Source organism: Lepidochelys olivacea (assembly GCF_965140295.1).
Source record: "Lepidochelys olivacea isolate rLepOli2 genome assembly, chromosome: 5".
Lineage (NCBI taxonomy): Eukaryota > Metazoa > Chordata > Testudines > Cheloniidae > Lepidochelys > Lepidochelys olivacea.
In genome coordinates, this window is record NC_140415.1 from 5682896 (window position 1) to 5707765 (window position 24870).

Sequence of the window (24870 nt, forward strand, 5' to 3'; positions counted from 1 at the left end):
CCACAGAACAGGTTCAGCATGGAGGCAGCCGTGAGAGCTCTTCACCCTCACCCCGCTGTGCCTCACCCCTGCCCTGGAGGGGCTGCACAGGGGTGAGTGGCCTCTAGCTGTTTCTGCAGCTGGGGTTATTGCCCACATCCTTTCCCTATGCCAGCAATTCTCAAACTTCATTGCACCCCGACTCCCTTCTGACAGCTAAAATTACCCTGGGCGGGGGGACGACTAAAGCCTGAGCCCACCCGAGCCCTGCCACCCTAGGCTTCAGCCCCAGGCAGAGGGCCTGTAACCTGAGCCCTACTGCCCAGGGCTGAAGCCGAAGCCTGAGCCTCGCTACCGAGGGATTTAGCCCGAGGGCTTCAGCTTTGACCCTGGGGGGTGGGGCTTAGGCTTCCGCTTTGGCCCTGGGCCCCAGCAAGTCTAACACCAGCCGTGGCGACTCCTTTAAAACAGGGTCATGACCCACAGTTTGAGAACCCCTGCCCTGTGCTTTATAAGAATGGTCATGCTGGGTCAGACCAGTGGTCCATCTAGCCCAGTATCCTGTCTTCTCACAGTGACCAATGGCAGGTTCTTCAGAGGGAATGGACAGAACAGGGCAATTTATCGAGTGATCCATCCATCTCCTGTCATCCCAGCTTCTGGCAGTCACCAGTTTAGGGAAACTCAGAGGTTGGGGTTGCACCCCTGACCATCTTGGCTAATAACCTTTGATGAACCTATTGTCCATGAACACTCCTGGCAATGAGATCCACAGGTTGACTGTGCGTTGTGTGAAGAAGTACTTCCTTCTGTTTGTTTTAAACCTGTTGCCTATTCATTTCATCAGGTGACGTGATGTTTTGTGGGCAGGAGGGAGGAAAACCTCTAAAAAATGTCGTCAACAACGTTTAGTCAAAAAGTTGAAAATTTCAAGTCCATTTTTGTATGAAAATCTGTCTTGGTTGAAAAATTTTCACCTGCTGTTAGGCCCAAGACAAGGGTAGATATTGTTGAGAGAAGAGAGCCAAGTTTGATCCCTGTGGGACTCTGTAGAGTTTCTCCATAGAGGTGCTGGGCATCTTTTCAGTGCAGTCCAAGCCAAATGGGCAATCCGTGCCAAATGGTAGCCTCTTGGCTCACTCTCCTGGGTCTTCCTTCTCCTCGTTATGCTGCAGTCTGAGTTACTTAGCATCATGGAGCGGGAGCTGTATTCTGAAAAATAACTGCTCTGGAAGTGGCCGTTCTCCAAAGAGCCCAGAAGAGGGTGCGCTTGCTTCAGGCAGCTGATCCTCTTCCCAGACAAGCATTGGGAAAGTGAGAATGATTACATGTACCATACAGCTGTTCTGTAAATGAAAAACTCTTCATGTTAGGCCAGAGCCATGTGGGGTCAGTAATGATCTTCTGTAACTGTTCCCTGCTGTGTTTGAGGTGCTTAATATTGCTCAGAGGAGTCTGAAGCTCCCCAGGTGAGGATTAAACCACCTGCATTCCTGTGTAGTAGGCAGGGGATGTACAGAATTGCTTCTTCCACCACTGAAATAAAACCACCTCTGGGGTGCAGTTTAACATTCAAGCACAGCAGCGTTGCACAGCTGTTCAGAACGGGAAGGGAAGGATGGTGCATCTAACTGAAAGTGCAGGTGGAATTCTGGGAGGCAGAATGTAATGACTGGAGTAACAATGTGGCCCGGACTTTGGGGCTCATGCCCTGACTCTTGCAAAAGGATCTCAGGTTTAACCTGTCAGCAGAAAAATAGCACCCCCTAAAACCAGGCTTGGGCATTGGTCTGGGAATGACTCGGCAGGAGGAGCACCCCTCGCTCAATGGCCAGTGTCGCTTCCTGCAGAAGTCAAGTGTGCCTTGGTGGAGGTCTCCTAAACATAGGGTGACTATATTTCCCAAAAGGAAAATGGGACACTGCATGGGGCTAGCCTGAGGCCCCCCCTCCCCTGCACAGAGCTGAGCCATCTTCTCTTCCCCCCTCCCCCCGGAGAGGGCTGGCCTGGGCCCCCCTCCCCACACGAGGCTGGTGTGGCTACTCGCTCGAGCCCTGCCTACCTGCCGCCTGAGCCCTGCCTCCCGTCCTGCGTGGAGCTGGGATCACCGTTCACCACCCCTTCCCATGTTCTTCTGCACCCCACTTCTTTGACAAAAGTGGGCATTTGTCCCGTTTGCTCTCGGGACGCATGGTTACCCTGCCTAAATACGTACCTATCTTAGTGGACCCTGCTTAGCTTGTTAGACGGGAGCACAACGCACCATGGTATAGGTACATATTGAGATCAGTACAGCTTAGCAAGAGAAGTCTAAGGGAGATGTGAGCGTTGGGTTGTACCCGTGTACATGTGGGAAGCGGTGAGACTCTGCCCTAAGCTCGGCTCACATTCCTGAACTCCTCCTACAAGCCCAGAGGAGCTGTCTGTTCCTGCTAAAACGATCAGCAGCAAAATTAGTTAACAGTGAGATTTAAGTCTTGTCTACACTAAAAAATTGAAGAGTTGCTGAGAACCGATTAGACCTAGATGATCGTAATAGCCAGAGTCACACTTCTCTCTCCTGAAGATCTGTTCTGAGTCTCCTTTTTCCTGTTTCTATGCTACCGCCATCCATAGTTCCTTGTGTCTCCTCAAATGTCACTGTCCGTGGTGGAATACGTTTGTTTGCTCGTTCTCTTCGTGTGCATGTCACTGATTGGCTCAGATCCTCTTATCTGCTCGCTGTTAAGCGCTATGGCCCCAATCTTGCTGGTTTCCCTGTGTGGCGAGAACCCTGTTGAAGTCAGTGGGGTCTGTGCAGGCACATGGGTCCACCCATCCAGAATGTCCTGGAGAATAGGAGCTATTTTTTATAAGGACTCCCTGTTTGTGTGAGTGACGTCATTTGGTTCAGTGTCTTCACCAACTTGAATCGTTAACTCCATTCTCTTCATCATTTATTCACACTTATTTTCTCCCCAGCACCTCTTTCCACGTCTAAACCCTCTGGATTGTTCCACATCATGGCCTTCTTGGATCAGCATTAACACATGATGCTCACTTGGCTGCCCTTATCTTTATCGTGCAGTCCTTTACTGATGCTGTGAGTTCTCGTTTGGTCCCCACTTTCCATTTCCAGAGCAGGTCTGTTTTTAAACCTCCAGTCTCTGAGCAGCCTCTTGTGAGGAAGCCCCATTGGTTCCGGCCTATTTTTTGAATTCTTGTTTTCAAAAGAAGTTAATTTGTTGGTTGCCAGAGATTTACCCAGTAGAATTACCTGCATTTTGGATGCTGTGGTATAAAGGGAGAAAGTTAATTGAGCCTGCAAGTTGTTATTGAGGAGGAAAATTTTGGGCGTCTGATCATGAGCAGCCTTTAATGACTTCTAATGAGACTGGTCACAGCACCAAGAATAGGTCCAGATTCTGAACTCTTGCAATGCTGGGTGTTGCAAGGCCCAAGTCTCATTTTCAAAATTGGCATTGGAGCCTGCGTCACAGGGATTCAGTGGGACTTTGGTTTGTTGGCGTTGCAGCCCCGAACGGAGCAATCCCTGCGGAGCTCTGCAAATCTGAGCCTGTGCCTGGTAGTAAGTGTGAACAGGATGTGGCCCCAAACATTTTCTGTTTTATTCCTCTGCAGTGTTGTGTGGCAAGCTTCCAGGGCCTGATTGCCAGGAAGGAGGTGCTCAGCATTGAAGCTAGCAGGGCGTAAGAGGAAGACTGGCCTTGTGGTTAAGACAGTAGACTGGCATTCAGTAGATCTGGGTTCAATTTCCAGCTCTGCCACAGACATCCTGGGTGGCCCTAGGCCCAGCTTTGTAAAGCTATTTGGGCGTCGTTAAAATCAGCATCGCATTTAAGTGCCGCAACGCCTGAACAGCCTTAAAAACCTGGGCCTTCATCTCTAACTGGGCTCAGTAAAACGAGGACGGCAACACTTCCTTTCTCCAGCACTTGGCCCGTCCTGTCGCTTCGTATTGTCAGCGTTTCAGCGCGGGGAGTGTCTGTCTGCTACTAAGCGCTTGTTTGTACAGCTCCTGGCTTGATCAGAGATGGAACCTCTGCGCACTACTGCAGTACAAACAAGGAGTGATTACTGGCCCAACACACCTTGTAGGGTTGGGCTCTATGGGTTTATTTTGGCAAAACGCTCACAAACTTGCGTTGGTAGACCATAGACACCAAGTTTTTTAAATATGAAACCAAAAATAAATGGTTCTTATGTGGCTGAGGATGCCCACGGTAGTCAGTGACTTCGGCCTGGAGTCTGTGAACTGAGCCTCACTGGGAGGCAAAAGCTTCACATAGACACAAGTGTCTGCGTGGATCTGATTGCAGGATTGGGGTTTAATTTTGCGTAAGAGGTACAACTAAAGAATAACAAATGTGTCTTGTTTTTCTGGACTGTGTTCTTGTAACTGCTGTATGAGGCTTGGGGAATCCTCTTCCCGAGTCCAAGTTGATCTTGGGTTTTAATAAGCTGTGGTAAAGCTTTAATTTAATTTAAGTTTTATTTTTTGAACCAGGTCAGGGACAGTGGGCAGTTCCAAGGATTCTCTATAAAACAGTGGCTTTTGTTTAATCCTTCCTGCTCCTCTTACTCATCTAAATAGCAGTGTGGGAGCTGGCAGCCAACTTCTGCAGAGAATAGGAAACCAAGAGGGGCGAGGGAAAGAGACTTTAAGTGCAAAATAATAATGTTAATGACACCTCAGAATGGAGATGTAAAGCATGGGAATTGGTTCCTGTGACAACTGCAGCTTCAGCAGCCCTAGAGCATGTGTGTTGTGTTGTGATGGTCTGTGCTCTCAAGTTCTACATAAGTGTATCCTAGTTATTTCTGACTTCACTGCTAGTAAGGACTTCCGGATTTGTGTGTGTGCGCAAGGGGGCATCTGTGATCCCTTAGGCTTTATATGGGGTCATGTTAACTTGTGGCATGCACGTCTGTGAATTTCCGACTCTTGTACGTTTCCTACCTCAGTTCGTGGTGTTTTATGGATGCTGTGCATTTTTCAAGGGGTCTGCTAATATGGGGCACTTTCACTGTGGGTGCCTACCTTGAGACGAGTAAGGCCAGATATTTCCGAGGTTCTGAGCACCAGTGCAACTGCCGATGACTCTCGTTGAAGGTATCCCTCCCCCCTCTTGTTTGGGGGAAGGGATAGGTCAGTGGTTTGAGCATTGGCCTGCTAAACCCAGGGATGTGAGTTCAATCTTTGAGGGGGCCATTTAGGGATCTGGGGCAAAAATTGGAGCAAAAATTGCTTCGAGCAGGGGGTTGGACTAGATGACCTCCTGAGGTCCCTTCCAACCCTAACCTTCTATGATTCTATGAATGCTCAGAACCTCTGAAACTGGGCCTCTGGAGTTGCCGAAAATTAGAAGCTGCTTTTAAAATGGCTTTTTTTTTTTAGGTTTACGCTTAACTTCCTTTTTGGTCTGGGCGGGGCGTATAGGGAAAAAAAATGGCTGAAGGTGCTGAGACACTTCCTGGACTGCTCACTGGCAGGTCAGAGCCAGCCTTTGCTGGATCACTGAAGGGCCTTCTATGTGAGGGGCTGTCCATTTCCCTGCCACGGTTTGTCGTCGTGCTCCCCATCTACTTTGATAGAGCTGGTGGGGGTGAGAATTAAAAGGGAATAAAAAAACATTTTTTTTTTAAATACTGGGTGTAGCGAGATCAAGACTCACTGGTGCGGCCCCTCCTGCTGGGAATTAGCTCTTTTCCGGCTTACGGAGCACCCTCTGCAGGCCGGTGTCTTGCCTGCCACTGGCCCCTTGTCCCTCACGAACCCCGGTGCCCTTTACCTCGGGGTCCTGCCCCCAGCAGTACCCCCACACTCTGGGTCTCCCCTCCCTGGGGAACCGCCAACCCTCTAGATCTACCTTGCCTCAGTGGCTACTGCCAGTCATCATGTAGCCCCTGCTCACTGGGGCAGGCTGCAGTCTGTAATGGCTACTCATCACTGGCAAGGGGGTTGGACCAGCTGCCTCTGCCTGTCCCTGGGCTGTACCTCTGCAGCCCCAGTACCTTTCCTTAGGCCTTGCACAAGGCCTGCAGCCTGGGGGTTTACCAGGCTGGCGCTCTCCAGCTCCCTTTGCCCTTCCCCAGCACTGCTCCACTTCGGGTACCTTGCTCCCAGGCAGCTAGCCCTTCCCACTTCGGGGCTAGAGTGAGAGACCTCCAGCTTCTGGCCCACAGCCCTCTTATCAGGGCCAGCTGGGCCCTAATTGAGCTGGCCACAGCTGTGGTCAGCTATTCAGTCAGCTTCCCCCAGCTGTTCTTAATCCTTTCCCCTGCTGCAGCCCTCTCCCAGGGCTGCTTTTAACTCCTTTTCCGCTGGAGTGGGGCAGGCGCCCCACTACACTGAGGAATTTGTAATCCCCTTTGCCCATGAGAACTAGCTCGAGTATTCTTGTTGATATTTTTGCATGTGTACACACACACACACACACACTCTCTCTCTCACTCTCACTCTGTGTGTGTGTGTTCCGTGGGGCAGAAGCCAAGCCTGGAATGCTCCAGCCTGAGCAGTGGAAACTTCAGAAAGTCATGTTTAATGTGGGACAGCTCGGGCAGCTGGGACTCCAGCTATCACTAGTGCTCCAGCTGTAATCCCCTTGTGCACACACCCTCTTATTTCCCCCCTACCCCCAACGGCTGGTTGTGTTACTCCATCGGCCCATGTTGCTGCAGAGGAAGGTGGAGGTGTTCCATGGAGCCAGCCCTTGGCAGGGCTTCTAGCAGCTTGGGTGAGGCCCTGCATTCCACTGGGTCAGGGATTGACAGCTTTCTTCCCCGGTTAGCCTGGGCCCTTCTCATGGGGGAGATTGGCTCTTCGTGTGTCTTGGCATCTCTCCCTGTTGAGCTTGGTGGAAAGTTGCCTAGAATAACTCAGGAGCCACCTTTGTTGGCTGATGTTTTGTTTCCATGAGGAGGTTGCCTCTAGCTTGGGTTGGCTTTTATATTAAATTACTCAGCTGGACAGAAAAGGCATCTGGAAGCAGGACATGGGGAAGGAGGTGGGCGTGGGCAGTGCCCGTGAAGCTTGCCTTGTCTTTCCAGGGTGGGACTCTGGCGCTGCCGAGGGCAGCATGCAGGGTAGGGATGTGTGGATCCAGCCCAATTGGCTCCTGAGCCCCTCAGGCCAGGCACGAGGGCAGAGCTTTTTCTAAACTCATAAGTCTGTGACCGAAAGCGGTGTGGTTTCCAGAACGGCTGCCCAAGGGGGCTCTGACCTGCTGGGCCATCTAGCCGCAGTCCTTGGACCCTACCAAGAGGGACTGCAGCTGAAAGAAAGCACCAGCCATTGCCTTGCCCCCTCTCTGGTTCCTCATCTCCTTGTCTCTCATGTAACCCCTCCCCCACCTTGCCTCCTTCCCCTGCCATCCTGACTCTCTTTGGCTGCCCCCAGCTCCATGCCAGATCTGCTTCGGCCCCTGCTTCTGAGGCTGGTTCCCTGAGTGAGGCACGCAGTGGCGCCCTGTCCTGACAGGAGGCAGGACAAGCCCTATATGCGGGCTAGCAAGGAGGCAAGGAAAACCATTTGTATTAAGACCATAGGAGCCATTGGAAGTGGGGATAAGGGTGGAGAGAGGGGGAGGCTATGCTGCCATCACCATGGAGATGTCATCACCGTGTCTTATTCAGAAGCTCTGTTGTTTTACTGCTGAACAGTTAAATGATGCTTTTTGCATGTTACCTGTTCACTCCGGGCACTGGGGAGGTGTTCATGATACCAGCTCTGTAACTTCCCTTCTGTGTGACACTGAGCAAGTCACTTCCCCTCTGTGTGATGCTATTTCCCCTGCTGCTCTTTGCCTGTCTTGCCTATGTAGATTGTAACGAATAATAGAGCAACGTACAAACAGGAATTAAGTCTTTCAAAACGTGAAAGAGGTTTTTGTCCCCTTCTACAGGTGATTAAACAGAGGCACAGAAAGATGCACTCACTTGCGCAGTGGGTCATTGGCAGGGCTGGACCCTTCAATTCTCTGCTCTAACCAATGGGCCATATCGACCTGTGAAGGTCAACAGGCAGGAACCACAAAGACTTCAGAGCAGAGAAGTTTTTCATAGTAGCTCGAGAAGAACAAATTCCTGAGCCCACAAATCTGTCAAGAAGCAGCTGCGCTGACCTGGTTTATATTCTTGGGTGGGTTGGCAGTGCCGAGCAAATCAAACTGGGGTATGAAATCCAGACTTCCAGAGGTGCTGGGAAGTGTATTAGTTTTAAAACAAAGAAGTTGACCAGCTGCCATTAGAACGGAGTTAACAACAACTCGGAAAGTCTGCGTCTTTCCCAGACTCTGCAATGCTGGTGCCTGTATTCATTTCCCAGCAGTTCCAGTGTGATGAATGATCAGTAAAAGATTAACTTCCACTGCGGGAAATGCCTGCACTGTTCATGGATACAGAGAGAGTATGAAGAGGGGGGCCTATATTTTTGAAACCCGCTGTTTTGCTTAACAGGCCTCAGCCAGATTAAAAATCCATAGCTGAGATTTTTCAAAGCAATTTAGGGAATGTAGAGAAACTCACCATAAATACCAGTGGAAGAAATGTGCCTGAAGCCCTGAGACAGTTTTGAAAATCGCAATCTGTGTGTTAAAGGAAAATAAAACCTCAGGAAAACTGTCTCCTCTGCCAATGTTAGAAGTAACATCTTAGGATATTTAAGTTGAGTCAAATGTATTTTTGACACTAGTAGCTCACTTTTTCCATTTCTCTCAGTTTGGGCAATGAAAATAGACTAGTTTGTTTCACCTTTGTGTCTAATAAGTTTCTAGTCAACTTTCCTTTTGGGGTCTCCTTTAGTGCTCTTATGTTTGGGTTGGAAACACTGCAAGAGGAAGGTTTGTTTTTTGTTTTTTTTTTTAAATACCCTCTTTGTTAAGAACATAAGAATGGCCTTACTGGGTCAGAACAAGGGTCCATCTAGCCCAGTGTCCCGTCTTCTGATGGTGGCCAGTACCAGGTGCCCCAGAGGGGATGAACAGAACAGGTCATCATCATGTGATCCATCCCCTGTCACTCAGTAGTTGTTAAACTGAAAAAAAAAAAGGCAAAAAAACATTTCTGTTGGTCTTTGGTGTTGTGAAAACTCATTTTAATAAGGACTCTTTGGGGCCAGTTGGAATTGGCAGTTTCCTTAAGAACATAAGAATGGCCCTACTGGGTCAGACAAAAGGTCCATCCAGCCCAGTATCCTGTCTGCTGACAGCGGCCAATGCCAGATGCCCCAGAGGGAGCAAACCTAACAGGCAATGATCAAGTGATATATAATAATGATATATATATATATATATAGTCTTATTTGTGATATATAATAATGATATATATATAGTCTTATTTAGTCAATCTTTATCTAGCTGCCAATTCAGTTTTCTTTTCACTATAGCGGTGGCATGGAAATTCTTTCTGATGCTGGGAATAAGTATATCCGTGGTGCAAAGACTTGAGCAAAATGACCCCCATTAAGCAATGTTTGTGGCTCAGCAAAGCACCAAGTGACGTGGGGACATCTGGAAGGTGCTGTAAAGAAGCTGGAAATAAACATGTTGGCAAGATGTTACTAGCTAACAAAAAACCATTGATACCAGATTAAATTCTTGCTCTGCTGGTCAAAAGAGGGAAAGTAAAAGCACCCGGATTGACAACAGGAAAAGAATGGCAAAGATTTAATACAATGATAAAGGATAAATGCAGATTAACAACGTTTGAATGGCTGAATGAGAATGCAATGAAACTGAACAATTGGATGAAGATAAAGTAAGATGCATTAGAAGATACGGGTCTTTAATTACAAAAGAAAGGTGATCAGTATGATCCTTAGGGACATAAATGGACAATGTTTGACAGACCCTAAAGATAAGAATGAGAGATAGTGAGAATATATCAAGGAATTATATAGTGGCGATGGGCCTGAAAAAACCAAGTGCACCAGTAATGGATAAAGAAATCATGGAAGCAGTAAAAAGACTTCAGAATGGAAAAACACTAGGATGTGATGGAATATTGGCTGAATTATTAAAAACCATAGGCAATGAAGGCTTGAAAGCCCTGCCAGAGATTATGAAAGATATGTTTGAGATGGGAAAAACTGCCAGATGATTTTACAACCTCATTGTTTATCCACATCCCCCAAAAGAACAATGCTATGCACTGTAAAGACTACAGAATAATCAGCATGGTATCACAGGCCTCTAAGATACTCCTGTGAGTTGTTCAAGACTGAATACAAGGAAAGAGTGATAAGTCAGTGAACAACAATACAGCTTCAAATGTGGAAAGGACACGATAAACACCATTATGAACTTGAAACACATATTAGAAAGATCAGCTGAAATGGGGAAACCAGTCTACTTGTGTTCCATTGAGTTCCAAAAAGCATTTGACAGAATCTGCCACTACAAATAGCTCAGTATATTAAAATCTGTAGGGATTGATGGAAATGAATGCTGAGTAATAAAACAATGATGCTGGAGTCAGAAGAGGTTTGTAATGGGAGATGGAAATGGAAATCTAATGAAGATTCAGAGGAGTGAGAGAAGGTTGTATAATGTCCCCAACTTTATTCAACATTTATAGCGAGTGTTTTATGAAATTAGTTGAGAAACAGAAAAGGGTATTAAGATGAATGGAAAATGGGTTAATAACATTTGCTATGGAGATTGACACAGTGCTGTTGGGTGATTCAGAATGTCTGATGAAGTTCGTGGAGATGATAAATGAATATAGCAGGGGAGTATAGTCTAGAGCAGGGGTTCTCAATCTTTTTTCTTTCTGAGGCCCTCTCCAACATGCTATTAAAAACTCCATGGCCCACCTGTGTCCCAATAACTGGTTTTCTGCATGTAAAAGCCAGAACCGGTGTTAGGGGGTAGCAAGCAGGACGATTGCCTGGGGCCTCATGCCACAGTGGCCCCCACAGAGCTATATTGCTCAGGCTTCAGCTTCAGCCTTGGGTGGCGAAGCTCAGGGCCCAGGCGTCAGCCCCATGCAGCAGGGCTTCGGCTTTCTGCCCTGGGCCCCAGCGAGTCTAATGCTGGCCCTGCTTGGCAGCCCCCGCAAAACCTGCTCGCGGCTCCCCAGCGGGGCCTTGGACCCCTGGTTGAGAACCACTGGTCTAGAGTTGAATGGGACAACATAAGAATGGCCATACAGGGTCAGACCAAAGGTGCATCTAGCCCAGTATCCTGTCTTCCGACAATGGCCAATGCCAGGTGCCCCAGAGGGAATGAACAGAACAGGGAATCATCAAGTGATCCATCCCGTTGCCCATTCCCAGCTTCCGGCAAATAGAGGCTAGGTACACTATCCCTGCCCATCCTGGCTAATAGCCATTGATGGACCTATCCTCCATGAACTGATCTAGTTCTTTTTTGAATGCTGTTATAGTCTTGGCCTTCACAACATCCTCTAGCAAGGAGTTCCACAGCTTGGCTGTGCATTGTGTGAAGTAATACTTCCTTTGTTTTGTTTTAAACCTGTTGCCTGTTAATTTCATTGGGTGACCCCTAGTTCTTTTGTTATGAGAAGGAGTAAATAACATTTCATTATTTTTCTCCCACATGAGTAATGATTTTATAGACCTCAATTATATCCCTCCTTAGTCATCTTTTTTCCAAGCTGAAAAGTCCCAGTCTTATTAATCTCTCCTCATATGGCAGACACTACATACCCCAAATCATTTTTGTTGTCCTTTTGTGAACCTTTTCCAATTCCAATGTATCTTTTTTGAGATGGGGCGACCACATCTGCACGCAGTATTCAAGATGTGGGTGTATCATGGATTTATATAGAGGCAATGTGATATTTTCTGTTTTCTTATCTCTCCCTTTCCTAATGATTCCCAACATGCTGTTAGCTTTTTTGACTGCCGCTGCACATTGAGTGGATGTTTTCAGAGAACCATCCACAATGACTCCAAGATCTCTTTCTTGAGTGGTAACAGCTAATTTAGACCCCATCATTTTATATCTGTAGTTGGAATTATGTGTTTGTGCATTACTTTGGATTTATTAACATTGAATTTCATCTGCCATTTTGTTGCCCAGTCACCCAGTTTTGAGAGATCCTTTTGTAGGTCTTTGCAGTCTGCCTGGGAGTTAACTATCTTGAGTAGTTTTGTGTCATCTGCAAATTTCGCCACCTCACTGTTTTGTTTACCCCTTTTCTAGATCATTTATGAATATGTTGAATAGGACTGGGCCCAGTACAGATCCCTGGGGGACACCACTATTTACCTCTCTCCATTCTGAAATCTAACCATTTATTCCTATCCTTTGTAGCCTATTTTTTAACCAGTTACCAATCCGTGAGAGGACCTTCCCTCTTATTCCATGACTGCTTACTTTGCTTAATAGCCTTTGGTGAGGGACCTTGTAGAAGACTTTCTGAAAATCTAAATACACCTTATCTACTGGATCCCTCTTGTCCACGTGCTTATTGACCCCCTCAAAGAATTCTAGACAAGGCATAAACTACGGTGTTATGCAAGGATCCTGGGAAAACATGCAATATTTCAGTGAATGACACAGCTGTACCGTAAGTGAGAAACTATTACTACTTAGGAACCATTATTACAGAAGATGTAAGATTGGATACTGAAGTTAGCACAAGCATAACAAGAGCGAAAGAGACATCCTGGAAGAATAAACATCTGAGAAGAGACAAAAATCTGAAGACTAAAGTCTGACTCTTAGAAACTTACTTTTGGTCTGTGTTAAATTATGACTGTGAAACATGGACATTCAAACAATCAAGAATCAAGAAGATACAATCCTTTGATGTATGGTGTTATAGAAGAATTCTGAAAATATCATGGATAGATGGCACAATCAATGAAAAAGTATTGGAGGTGATTGGAAATCAGTAAACTCTAGTTAGAGATCTTATGGAAAAGGAGATTTGATTTGAAGGCTACATTTTTAAGAGGTTTTAGTGGGTGATGTATATTTATGGACACTGGAAGGAAAGTTTAATGGCAGAAGAACATGAGGCAGAAAAAGAGAAGATTGTGGATGGATGATGTAGTATCCTGGGTGATCAAAAGGGCTACTTATCCACAAAGAGATTAGCACAATGGGCTACTCTGGTTGCAAACTTCCAGTAACAGAGAAGCCAAGCAACAGGAGCAGGGCAGCCGTACCAAAAGGCAGAGCCAGAGTGCGGCTAATCCCTCTCATCAGACTAACGGCTTGTCTGCCCACCACAGTTGAACCTGTTTCAACTAAAGGTGTGATGTTGTACGATGTTAAACGTGCAATTTTTTGTGTAGAGTGGCCTAAATTAGATTCCTTTACTTTGGACGCTGGCTGGAAGGGGTCTGGCAGTACCTGAAAATTAGCTCTATGTGGTTGATCTGACTCTCAGACCAAAACTTCAGCAGCATGTTGGAGGATACAGCAGAGAGGTAAGGGAAGCTGTGGCTAGTGAAAGGAGCTGGTGGGACTGGTTCCCTGTGGCTGGGCGTTAACATCACAATGCCCCAACCAGGGGGCTTGGCATTCATGGGTTCCCTAATTGGCAGTTTCAACAGGGTAGTTGAGGATCTCATGGGCTATGAAAATGGAACTCTCCTCTCTGTCTTAGAGGTGGTCCCTCCAGACGTGAGTCACCTTAGCAGGGCAGCGCGGGAGATGCTTGCTTTTGTACTGTCTGAGCTGTTCTCTGGGGAGATCAGAGGACGTGGTTTCCAGGGCCGTGGAGAAAAAACGCCTTGTAAAATGCAGCTGCGAGCTGTGCCCTCCTCAGTTGAACCAGAAGGGATGGAATGCGGAGCAGGTAGTGGCTGCCATAACCAGGCCACGCTGCATCCTGACCGTTCTCATGTTTTTGAGACACTGGGGGCTGCAGTTCAGACAGGTCGTGGGGCTGAGCACCACGTCTCTGTCCATGCCCCAGAACTCTGCCTTGGGCTGCGCAGGGCAGTGGGACCCCTGCTTTTCTCCATTAGCATCCTAGCTGTTCAGGCTCCTTTCGCAGGCAGCACTGAACAAAATCTCCTGCCCGTCGAATCTCCTCTCCTGCAGAAGCCGTATCTTCCCAGGGCCCTGTTCTCTAGACAGGACTACCTGCCAGGCTCTTACCTTCCTTCTCCCTAAGGGCAGAGCAGGCCAAATGGAGCAAGCCGAAGGCCCGGAGGCCCTCCATCTGCAAAGGGACCTTGACAGATGCTCTGTGGCAGCTTCTCCCAGGGGAAGAGGCTCAGTCTGAATAACTCTTTTGCCTGGCCCTGCAGACTAGGCTACGGTGCTGCTAAGAATTACGGACTGTCGAACTGTTACCCTCCACAAAGCCTGGCTGCTGACCAGCCTCTAAGCCCCATACGTATTTTTAGCCCACACTTTCCTGGGTGGCGTTCCCTCAACCCACGCGTTTCTGTGCTGATGATGGGCTTGTGGTTGGCGACGTCATTTATTCCACAGATGAGCTGCTTTTTCCATTTTAATGCAGCGGCGGCCAAATCCCCACATCTCTTCTCTGTCCAAATATTTATCTGTCCGGCATCGCTCCACTCTGTTAATAATAAACTCATCCCCTCATTCGCCTGTGCGTGGTCGAAGACTCAGCTGTCCTCTGAGGGACCGGCTGCAGCACTGGGGTGGTGGAAGGCCGGAGATGGAATCCTCAGGTCCCCTGGCGCAGTGGCTCGGGGGTTCTGCGGGAGGGGGCTGTCTCATTGTGTTACAGAGCCCTAGAGATGCCCTTCAGCTTAGTTCAGCTCCCTGTGCCCTCTGCAGGGAGCCTGTTGATGCTGGGAGTCCGCGCCACTCTACATCCTCTTTGTCTCCCTAGCCAATGTCACCCTGGACCTCCATGATCTTTAGGTGCCTCCTTACTGCACCCCTGAAGGTCCCTGACATTGGGAGAGGGACAATCAGTTTTCTTTCTCCTGGGCCTTACACTCATCTCACACACGAAGGAAGCCCCATGGGTCCACCAGCCTCCCAGCCAGGATGGGAGAGGATATGCTTGGTCTCTAAGAAGGCCGCTGTCAGATCTTCTGGCCAGGGCTGCCTGAGGGTCTGGGACTCCCATGCTCCTCTCCTCTGAGCTAGTGGTATTGCTGGTCAGCATTGCTCCCAGCTTCAGTGGGCCGGGGAGTGAGAAGCAGAGCCCAGCTGGCCCCTCCCCACCACCTGGCCAGAGCATACTGGCTAGGTCTCTCAGCAGGCCCGGGAGCCCAGATATGTGTGGAAAGCAGCCGCCCTCTCTCCTGCACCAATCATCCAATGTGACCAGATTGCGACCGGCTCTTCTCAAACTGTGTGTGGGTGAGAGAGTTCAGACTGCACGACAGCAGCTGGGCAGTGCATTTTATTCCCTTCCTCATGGCTGGCTTCAAGTGGCCTCGCCGCAGAGAGAAAATCCCAGGCTGATGAGCGGAGGGGAGGCAGCATTGAGCATGGTTCCAAGAATCCTGTTTTTTGATTGTTTCCTGTTCCCTCTGTTTGAACTTGGCACAAACTTCTTTTCAGAGAGGAAGCTGAAGCACGCAACCCACCAGAAATCAATGCATTTAGGATGCTTGGTTTTCTTCCATGGCCTGCTGACGAATAATGTAACATCCTTTCCATTCCCCCTCCCTTTAATCTGTCATGACTCTCACAGACGTGCCCTGAGCAAGTAGTGCAGAAGTGTTCTACACCGAGAGAGACCCCGACTTAACTTCACATGCTGTTTGTGACACTGGATTTAAATCCTTTCATCAGCGTATCCACATGTTGCTTGACTTTGCTGGAGGGTTTTCCTGTCCCCTGCTGCACCCATTAGTGAGGGCTGCTCTGTTTCCACCCTAGTGTGAATCTGATTCATTGGGAAAGTTTGTTTGCAGTGACATGCACATAGTTACTCTACTGCATGCCACTGACCCGGGTGGTGTAACCACAATATGTTGCTCTTAGGATCTTTCATTCTGAGGCTGTCAAAATGCTTTACGGGGTAGATGCAATTAACCTGACTTCCCAGATGGGGAAGCCAAGGCAAGGAGAGAATAAGGGTGTGTCTACACAACAACTAGACACCCACTGCTGGCCCATGCCAACTTGGGCTCATGGAGCTGTTTCATTGCAGTGTAGACTTCAGGGCTCGGGCTGGAGCCTGGGCTCTAGGACCCCACAAGGTGGGAAGGTCCCAGAGTTCGGTTTGTCTACACAGCAATGAAACAGCCCCGCAGCTTGGACTCCCTGAGCCTGAGTGGGCTGGCACAGCCAGCCGTGGGTTTTTCTTTGCTGTGTAGACGTGCCCTCGGTGACTTGTCCATGGTCTCATAGCAAGTCAGTGGCTGGGCTGCGAGTAGGGCCCAGAAGTCCTGACTCCTTCCTGCTTCAGTCACTAGATCACGCTCCCAGGCCTCTACTGTTAACTAGGGATGTAAAATGTTAACTGATAAGCCTCAGTCTTATCAGTAATGTATTCAATTAACATTTAAACTCCTCTATGGTCCCAGGACTCCTGGCAGCGGGGACCTGGGGCGTGCTGGGGGCTGGCAGGGGAGCCCCATGTAGAACATGGGGATGCTGCAGCAACCCCCCTGCTCTCCTACTTCCTCACCTCTGTTGTGAACTCCTTAGTAGTTAAACGGTGAACTGATACAACAGGGGTCAGCAACCCAACCTTTGGCACGCTTGCCAGTTTTTAATGGCACGCTGCTGTCTGCCGGACCTGGGCAGACAGCAGCGTGCCACTAAAAATCCTACCCAGCCCGGCCCGCTCCTTTCCGCCCCACCGCTCTCTCCTTGCAGGGCAGGCAAGCTTCCCCCTCCCCCCGCCTCTTCCCCCAGCGTGCTGGGTTCTTGCCCCTCCTCTCCCCCCTGCGGCTATGAGCGGGAGAGATAAAAGCGGAGCCGCAGCGCGCTCTCTGCTCCGGGGACTTTGGGGAAGGGGGTGGAATCGGGGCATATCCCCTCCAGCCCCCTGCCGTGAGCCGCTCAGGGCAGGGGGCTGGGAGCACCCCCGCGACCCCAGCCCACACCCCCAGCCCTCTGCCCTGAACCCCCCTCACACACATTCAGCCCTCTGCCCTCATCCCTGCACCCCCCCCGACCCCAGCCCTGACTCTGGCACCCCTCACACATACCCAGCCCCCTGCCCTGACTCCTGCACCCTCCTCACACACCCCCAGCCCCCCCACACCCCATGCCCTGCCTCTTGCACCCCCCACATCCCCACTCCCACCCTGAGCACCAAATGGGAGCTCCTGCACCCCCCCTCCCCCCCGCACATTCCCACCTGCACCCCTTGCACCAAATGGGAGCTGCCCAGGTAAGCGCTCCACACCCAAACCTCCTGCCCCAACCCTGAGCCCCCTCCCTCATTCTAGTTCCTGGCCAGACCCTGCACCCCAACCCCCAGCCTGCTCCTTCACCCCCAGCCCTGTTCTCAGCATACTCCCGCCCTCATCTCAGTGCAGAGAGAGGAAGAGAATGGCTAGAACCGGGGAGAAGGTAGGTACCTACTCTATGTGGATAGGGCCGGGACTCAGGGCTGGCAGCCAGGACCCTGGCTGGCAGGAGCCGGCGGACGGAACCCCAGACCGGCAGCGGGTTGAGTGGCAGTGGGCTGAGCCGCTCAGCCCGCTGCCGGTCTGGGGTCCCGGCGGCCGGCCCCGCTCAGCCCGCTGCCGGCCTAAGTGAATGGAACCGCAGGCCGGCAACGGGCTGAGCGGGCCGGCAGTGTAAGATCAGCATTTTAATTTAATTTTAAATGAAGCTTCTTAAACATTTTGAAAACCTTGTTTACATACGACACTAGTTTAGTTATATAATATATAGACTTAGAGAGAGAGACCTTCTAAAAAACGTTAAAATGTGTGACGTGGCACGCGAAACCTTAAATTAAAGTGAATAAACGAAGACTCAGCACACCACTTCTGAAAGGTTGCCGACCCCTGCGATACAATTTTAATAGTTTAAACAGTAACTTTTTAAAACGCTATTTGCATCTCTAACTCTAACCACTTGGGTTGATTAAAAAACCCTTTCAGCAGAGGCACTGAAACAGATGCTGGCCCGGAATGGGACATTGAAGAGTTAATGATGCCAGGAACTTGGTGGGGGATGGTTCCCTCCTCCGGGATACCTGGGCATAAGATCCAAGGCTCCTACACTGTATCCTGCATATTGCAAGCAGTGTTACCTCTGTCTTCCTCTCCTCCCCTTCTGCAGATGGTCTTCCGCCCACCTCTGGATATCTATGACGTCCTTATCCACCTGAATGCTAAGCAGATCCCCAGGCACCTGGAGGGCGTGGACCGACCAGCGAAGTCATTCAGCCGGGGAATGCTGAAGAGTGATGCTCCGGTCAAGACCCTCGTTTTCCCAGTGGTGGGTTATGATCCAGTGCAGTGCTACCTCCAGGAGCTGAGGGTAAGTGTGGCAGTGAGCCTCAGGGATGCATGTGGGTGTCCTGTGTGCAGATTGCTTTCACTGCAGGAAATGGATACTGGAACCTCTCCATCTTCTGCACATAGTGATTGCATCCCTGGTCCATAGGAGTGGGGATGTCAGCTGGTGAAAGAATCGCCATAGCAGATAGCACCTGGAGCCCTGCGTAGGGACCTCACAATCCCAGTGCAAATGATGGCACTAACAGTGTCTTCCTGGTTCAGTTAATTTAATGTTTCTGGCCCCCTAACCTGGCCGTGCTGGAGCAGTGAGATCACTGCAGAGAGCTCTCTTCGGGTGCCTGACAGAAAAGAGGAGTACAGGGTGCGGGGGGATGAGTGGCTCACAGGACTGATCATGGGAGATGGCTGTGTCCACATCTAGGTGATGCTGCACATGATGGCTGTTGGGTAGCCTGTGTGACATGAGTCTGGATGCTGCAGGTGTCCACAACATGGAAACCATTACAGCTGGCACTAATTGGCCCCGTGGTTGTCTCAGCAGGGAAGCTAAGGATTGAATCGGCCGTGGGAACTGAAGTCCTCATTCGCTCATGGAGGGTGGTCTCTCCAGGGTTGGATTCAGGCACGTTAGCGAGGGGAAGCCTGCTCTGTGGATAAACAGAGGATATCCGTGCAGCACGTTTCACCAGTGCATGCTGGCAAAGCCCTTATCACCCCACCTGTGTCAGCCACCCAGTGGGCACGTGGCAGCAGCTTTAGCAGCATTCAATCTGGGCAGCAGATGCTTTGCAGGCATGCAGCCCTGTCTCGTCAGCTGCTGTGCGAGGAGCACTCTGGTTTGGGAAGGGCCTGTGAATGGCTTCCAGCTTTGCATGGAAGATCATGGTGCAGAATGCGATTAGCAGGAGGCTGGTGTCACACCTGGCAATGAAGACTGGCCCAGAGGCACGGTAATGTTCATAGATCCATCCCTAGTACAAGACACGGTGATCCCAGCTGAGGGTGGTTTTCCTCCTCAAAGACCAGATGGATGGGAAGATGGACCCCCTTCTTAAGGAAGGACTTTGAAACCTCTTCTGCGTATCCAGGGGGTAGGCTCTTCGGGGAAATCCCTCTCCTGGTGTCTGGAAGTCAAGAGACTCATAGGGCCCCAAGATTTCGGAGTTGTCACCGCAGTTCTCTCCAGGTGATGTCAGTCTCAGAGAAAGGGGAGCTCATTCAAAGAACAGATTCATACAACAGCATGGGTGGAGAAGGAGCTTTGACATAGCATTAACGGGCTTGAGCTCAGAGCAGTTAGCTATCCCTACTAGCACTAGGCGCAGAGTTGAGCAACAGAGATGTTCTAACGATGTCCGAGCACAGCTAAAGTAGCTTTTGTCAGCAAACAAGGAGGCACCAGGTCCATAGCCATGTTACGAGAAACCAGCCTGTTATGTTCATGGGCAGAAAAGAACCCTCTGTCCCTTTTTGAGCTCTCGGCATAAGAGGATAGTTAAACACCCAGCAGACAGGAGAGAGCCAGAGAAGTGGAGTCTTCACCCAGAGATCTTGGACTCAATACTCAGAGCCCTCAGTCACCCATTTGCTTCTCAATTTAATGCAGAGATTCCCACTTTCTGCCCCCAGGTGAAGGGTTCACTGACCCGTAGCCATGCATGCATGCTTTCTGTGGCTGGAAGGGCTGCTGCTGTCTGCCTTTCCACGGTTTGCAGTGCTCCCCAACACAGTTCAGAGGATACAAAGCAGAGGGCAGAGGTAATTCTGGTGGCCCTGCTTTGGATGTGGAGAGCCTGGGCTTCAAATTTGGTGCAGCAGGCAGAATACCCTTTGTTTCTCCCACGCTGATGGAATTTTCTATGACGAGGACTGATCCTCCACCCCGACCCAGGGAAGTTGAATCTAGTTTCTTTGTATTTGTGAGGTTCCAGCTAAAACAAAAAAGGATATTCAGAGCCCCTAAGAGGCATGCTCTTAGCATCCAGAAAAAGCTCAACAAATAAGGCATAAGAAGGATTTGGTCCAGATCCGAGACCCAGTGTAAATAATTGCAGATAGATCCTATCAAGGCTAAGGTGAAACATGTTTTGGAATTCCTGAACGAAGGTCTCACATTGGTCTTCAAACCTCAAACATTAACATTTCAAGTGACTGCAACCTCAGTATCTTCCAGACAACAGGAAAACACAGGATCATGTCCCCCCAAGATCTTTTAGAGCAGTGTCTCGTGTCAACCCTACTCCAATTTGCAGGATTCCCCCTTGGTACCTAAACTTAGTGCTAAATGGCTTTCTAAGAACTCTTTGAACCTCTGTGATAAATGTCCTTATTTCCTTAAAAGTGGTTTTCCTCGTAGCTCTCACATAGCACTCACTTCTGCAAGAAGAGTTTCAGAACTGGGAGTCTCCTCAGTAGAACCACAGCTCTGCACCTTCCATCAGGACAAAGTTTTAAGAAGCAATGCAGCTTTCATGTCCAAGGTAAATTCAGTATTCCAGAGGACGCAAGAGAGTCCTTCCCATCTTTCTGTCCACATCCTACTGAAAATCTTTGGCATACCCTGGATGTTCGGAGAGAGTTGAAGATCTACATCAAAGATACAAAAGAGTTCAGAAAATCACTGACTCCTTTGGTTTTATTCCAGCCATTGATGTTCGAGTGGATAAAATGGTGCAAAACAGAAGTTTTACAAGGCCAGAAACTCGAAGCTCCCCCAGTGGCTACCTCCTGGACTGGAAGATCTTGTGGACTCTCTTCATAGCGTGCATAAGTTTACAAGAGTATTACGAGCTTCTCGAAGGCAGCACTTGAGCAAAGGATTCTGCACGCTGTGGTTCCGCAGGTTAAGAGTCTATTTACTCAGCTGCATAGAGTTTTGTTATATCATACCCTCCCTTACTGCAGACTGCTCCTGGACAGCCCACTGTAAGGGGTCTGTGGATCTTCTGGGTGCAGAAGAAAAAGAAAAACCTTCCTTCTGGTGGGCAGGTCCACAGACCCCGTACAGTGAGTATTCTCATGTTACGGTTTGTCGAGCGTCAGAACCAGAACTCTCAGGGCAGGGTGGGAATGGCCAGCCCTTTGAAGATCCTGGTAGGTTTGAGATCCTTCCATGCACTGAATTCTCTAAGGATTAACTAACAGTAATTGAACATACTGAAATTCAGAAATTTTCATATGAACATTTCCTACTGCAAAGCAACTTTTATTTCTGCCTTAAAGCAAGGATGGGCAAATATTCATGCTGATACGTTGTGAGAGGAGGAAAAAAATAGACTTCTGGGGATGAAGAAGGTTTTTTTTCCTGGATATGATGGGATCTATGGACCCTTCCCTCTAGAAGAAAGGAAATGTTTCTATTCTGAATAAAGGCCCCTCTGATGGGTGAATCTGGCAAGTGGCCTTAGGAAATTCTCTGTTGTCACATTGCAAAACAAGTCGGTGAGTCGTACTATACGGGCAGATGTTGGTGTGTGCATGTACACATACTCGTGCATATTTTGGAACAATTTTTCTCCCACATTCTCTCTGAGGTTAACCTCGGCTAAGAGGATTTTATTAGTCACTTGCTGTGCCCTTTATTCTCCACCCTTCTCGAAATTGCAGAACACTGTCTCCCTACAAATTCTGTGGAGCAATCTTCCAAAGAAAGGAGTGAAAATTCAGTCACGTGCGACATTCGCAAGATCTGACGGTGCACCAGTAAACAATACTAGACGGAACAGTTCTTCCTTTGTCAGGGAGATGGCCCAGTGGGGCTTTTCCACCTCTATCTTGTGCGATTCGCTGACTCCTTAATGCAGCCCAAAGAACGTGGCTGCTTTCCTTCTGTGGTTTGCACACGCAGATCAGTATGTCGGCAGGCCCACGCAAATCTCTGGGAACCCTCCCATTGGTTTTTAGTGTGTTGCACAAAAATGGTAGCTTTTCTGTTTGTCCTTTTTTTTTTTTCTTCAAATTTCTTGGTGACTTTTAATCTCTATGGGCAAATTCCAATCCTGGTGTAATTTTCCCTCTATAATGCCATTGGATACCGAAACAGTCCCCTGGCTGGCTGCCTAGGCGGTGTCACTGGCTCTTCTCACTGACCCTGGGAAAACAAGTTCCTGATATGCTCCTGAGCCTCAGAGTGCCAGTCAAGAGAGTGATTATCCTGGCAGGGAGGCCTGCAGAGTGCAAATGGCAAGTGCTTTTAGGTAGGATCTCAAGCAAATAGCTACAGTTTAATTTTAATTAGGATTTAGAGGCAGGTTGTTAACGAGAACATTTAGCGTGTTCAAAGCCCTGAACAAACCTTTAAGTGGTATATGTATTATTTGTGCTCTAGTAGTGTGGATGTGCTGGACTCTTTCCAAAGACCAAGTGAGAGACAGACCCTTCTCTAGCGAGCTCCCGGGCTGAAGGCAGGCATGATGCAATCAATGAGCGAGAGCAGCAGCCGGAGGAGGGGGGGAATGAGGATTAGAAAAACAAGGTCACACAGTTTTAAATCCTCCTTCATGCACTACGTACCCCTTCTCCAGAAAATCTGCCCCCTCCACAGTCCGGCCTCCCTTCCCCATTCTTGAGATCAGAGGCTCCCAGGTCATGGAAGACCAACATTTTTGGTTCCATAAAATCATTTAACTGAAAGCTTTTCATGGACTTCTAAAGCCAAACTGCAGGGGAAACTTTTTTTTTAATTACCCCCTCCCCCCTCAGTGTTTGCAACCTCAGAATTACAGCGCTTGGCTAGAGCATGAGAGGCAGTCAGGGAAGCCGACCCCCTTTGCGTTCACACTCCGTGTTTAGTGAGACACAAGTACTCTACAAACAGCACAGAGGCTGCAAATAATAAATTAGACCTTTTAAGGCTGTAATTTTTCAAGTAGCTGAACAAGGCGGCTTTCTGACTCTCCACCCAAATGTTTTCTGATTTCAGGTGGTGGTAGTAACGTAGGTTCAGAGATCTGCCCTTCAATAAGGTTTTTGACCAGACACTGTCCCTTTAATGTCTGTGCTGGCCTTTGTTACCCAGGGGAAAGGTGCTATGTATGTACAGAGCAATAACTTTACTGGGGAATAATCCGTCTCAGTGCTGTATCATGTGAAGGCTAATGGCTGTCGTCCAGCCAGACACGCCTGTGTAGCACCTCCAAGCCCTGCACACCGGCATCGGTGTGTTACTCTGGAGAACTCACCCCTTAGAATAATCAGGGCTTTTTCCAGATTGTCAGAGACCTTATTCCCTTTTATGAGGGATGGCTTTCCCTGGTTTGAAACATAAACACACAGCACTGTCAACGTGTGCTTAAATGTATTCCCTTAACGGGCTCATTCCCAGTGGTGAGCTGGAGCCGGTTCACACTGGTTCACTGGAACTGGTTGTTAAATTCAGAAGCCCTTAGAAGCCCTTTTAGAACCGGTTGTCCCGCTTCTAAATTTAACAGCCGGCCAAAAGTGGCGCCTTAGGCACCAACTCCGTGGGTGCTCCGGGGCTGGAGCACCCATGGGGAAAATTTGGTGGGTGCAGAGCACCCACCGGCAGCTTCCCCGCACCATGCCTGGCCCCAGCTCACCTCTGCTCTGCCTCTTCCCCTGAACGCGCCGCCCCCGCTCTGCTTCTCCGCCCCCCAGTGCCTCGATTTCCCACGAATCAGCTGTTCGCGCGGGAAGCCGGGGCGGGCTGAGAAGCAGGCGGCAGCTTCCCGCTCAGGCCCAGGGAGGCGGAGGTGAGCTGGGGCGAGGGGGTGTGAGGAGGGCCGCCCGCACCGCAGCAGGTAACCCGGGGGAGGCGCGCAGGGGAACTGCTCCCCACCTCAGCTCACCTCCACCACCCTGGGCCTGAGTGCGAAGCAGCCGCCTGCTTCTCTGCCCTCCCCGGCTTCCCGCGTGAACAGCTGATTCGCGGGAAGCCGAGTGGGGTGGGGGGGCGGAGAAGCGGGGCAGCGTGTTCAGGGGCGGAGGTGGAGGTGAAGTGAGCTGGGTCCGGGCGCAGGGTGGGGAGCTGCCGTTGGGGGCTCCGCACCCACCAAATTTTCCCCGTGGGGGCTCCAGCCCCGGAGCCCCCACAGAGTCGCCGCCTAAGGCGCCACTTTTGATATGATCAGTGGGGGGAGTGGCTGCTCCCCCTGCTCCCCCCCAGAGCTACGCTGTCCCACCCCTAGGAGCCAGAGGGACCTGCCGGATGCTTCCTGGGAGTTGCCCCAGGTAAGCACTGCCGGGACTCCCCACCTTGGCCCCCGGCAGGTGCCTCTGGCTCTTAGGAGTGGGGTGGGCACCCACTACGGTGGCCCACGAGACCCTCCTGCCCAGTTCTGGGGGTAGTCAGGGGACAGGGGAGGGGGCTGGATGGGACAGGGGTCTGGGGGGCATCAAGGAATGTGGGGGGGTTGGATGGGGCAGGAGTCCGGGGGGGTGGGGGGGCCAGGACCCCCCTCGTGGGGTGAGGAGGGAACCGGTTGTTAAGATTTTGGCAGCTCATCACTGCTTGTCCCCCTTTGCTGGTGTGAGCCTTTCATCCGAGAGGAATTTGGTATCAACTTACCTCTGAACATTCTAGATTTGCCCAC

The 24870-nt window shown here is 49.8% G+C and overlaps 1 protein-coding gene across 4 annotated transcripts in view; it reads left to right on the forward strand.

The window, feature by feature from the left end:
• The window catches only part of NOL6 (nucleolar protein 6), a 74296-nt gene that overhangs the window by 44182 nt on the left and 5244 nt on the right, over positions 1–24870 (forward strand). For 3 of the 4 annotated variants that reach the window (XM_084628676.1, XM_084628675.1, XM_084628677.1), the window contains exon 24: positions 18138–18338. In XM_084628676.1, coding sequence (XP_084484802.1) covers positions 18138–18338 — 201 coding nt within the window. Of the gene's footprint in view, positions 1–18137; positions 18339–24870 lie in introns of those variants that run through there. The other variant, XM_084628678.1, reaches the window with a different exon arrangement.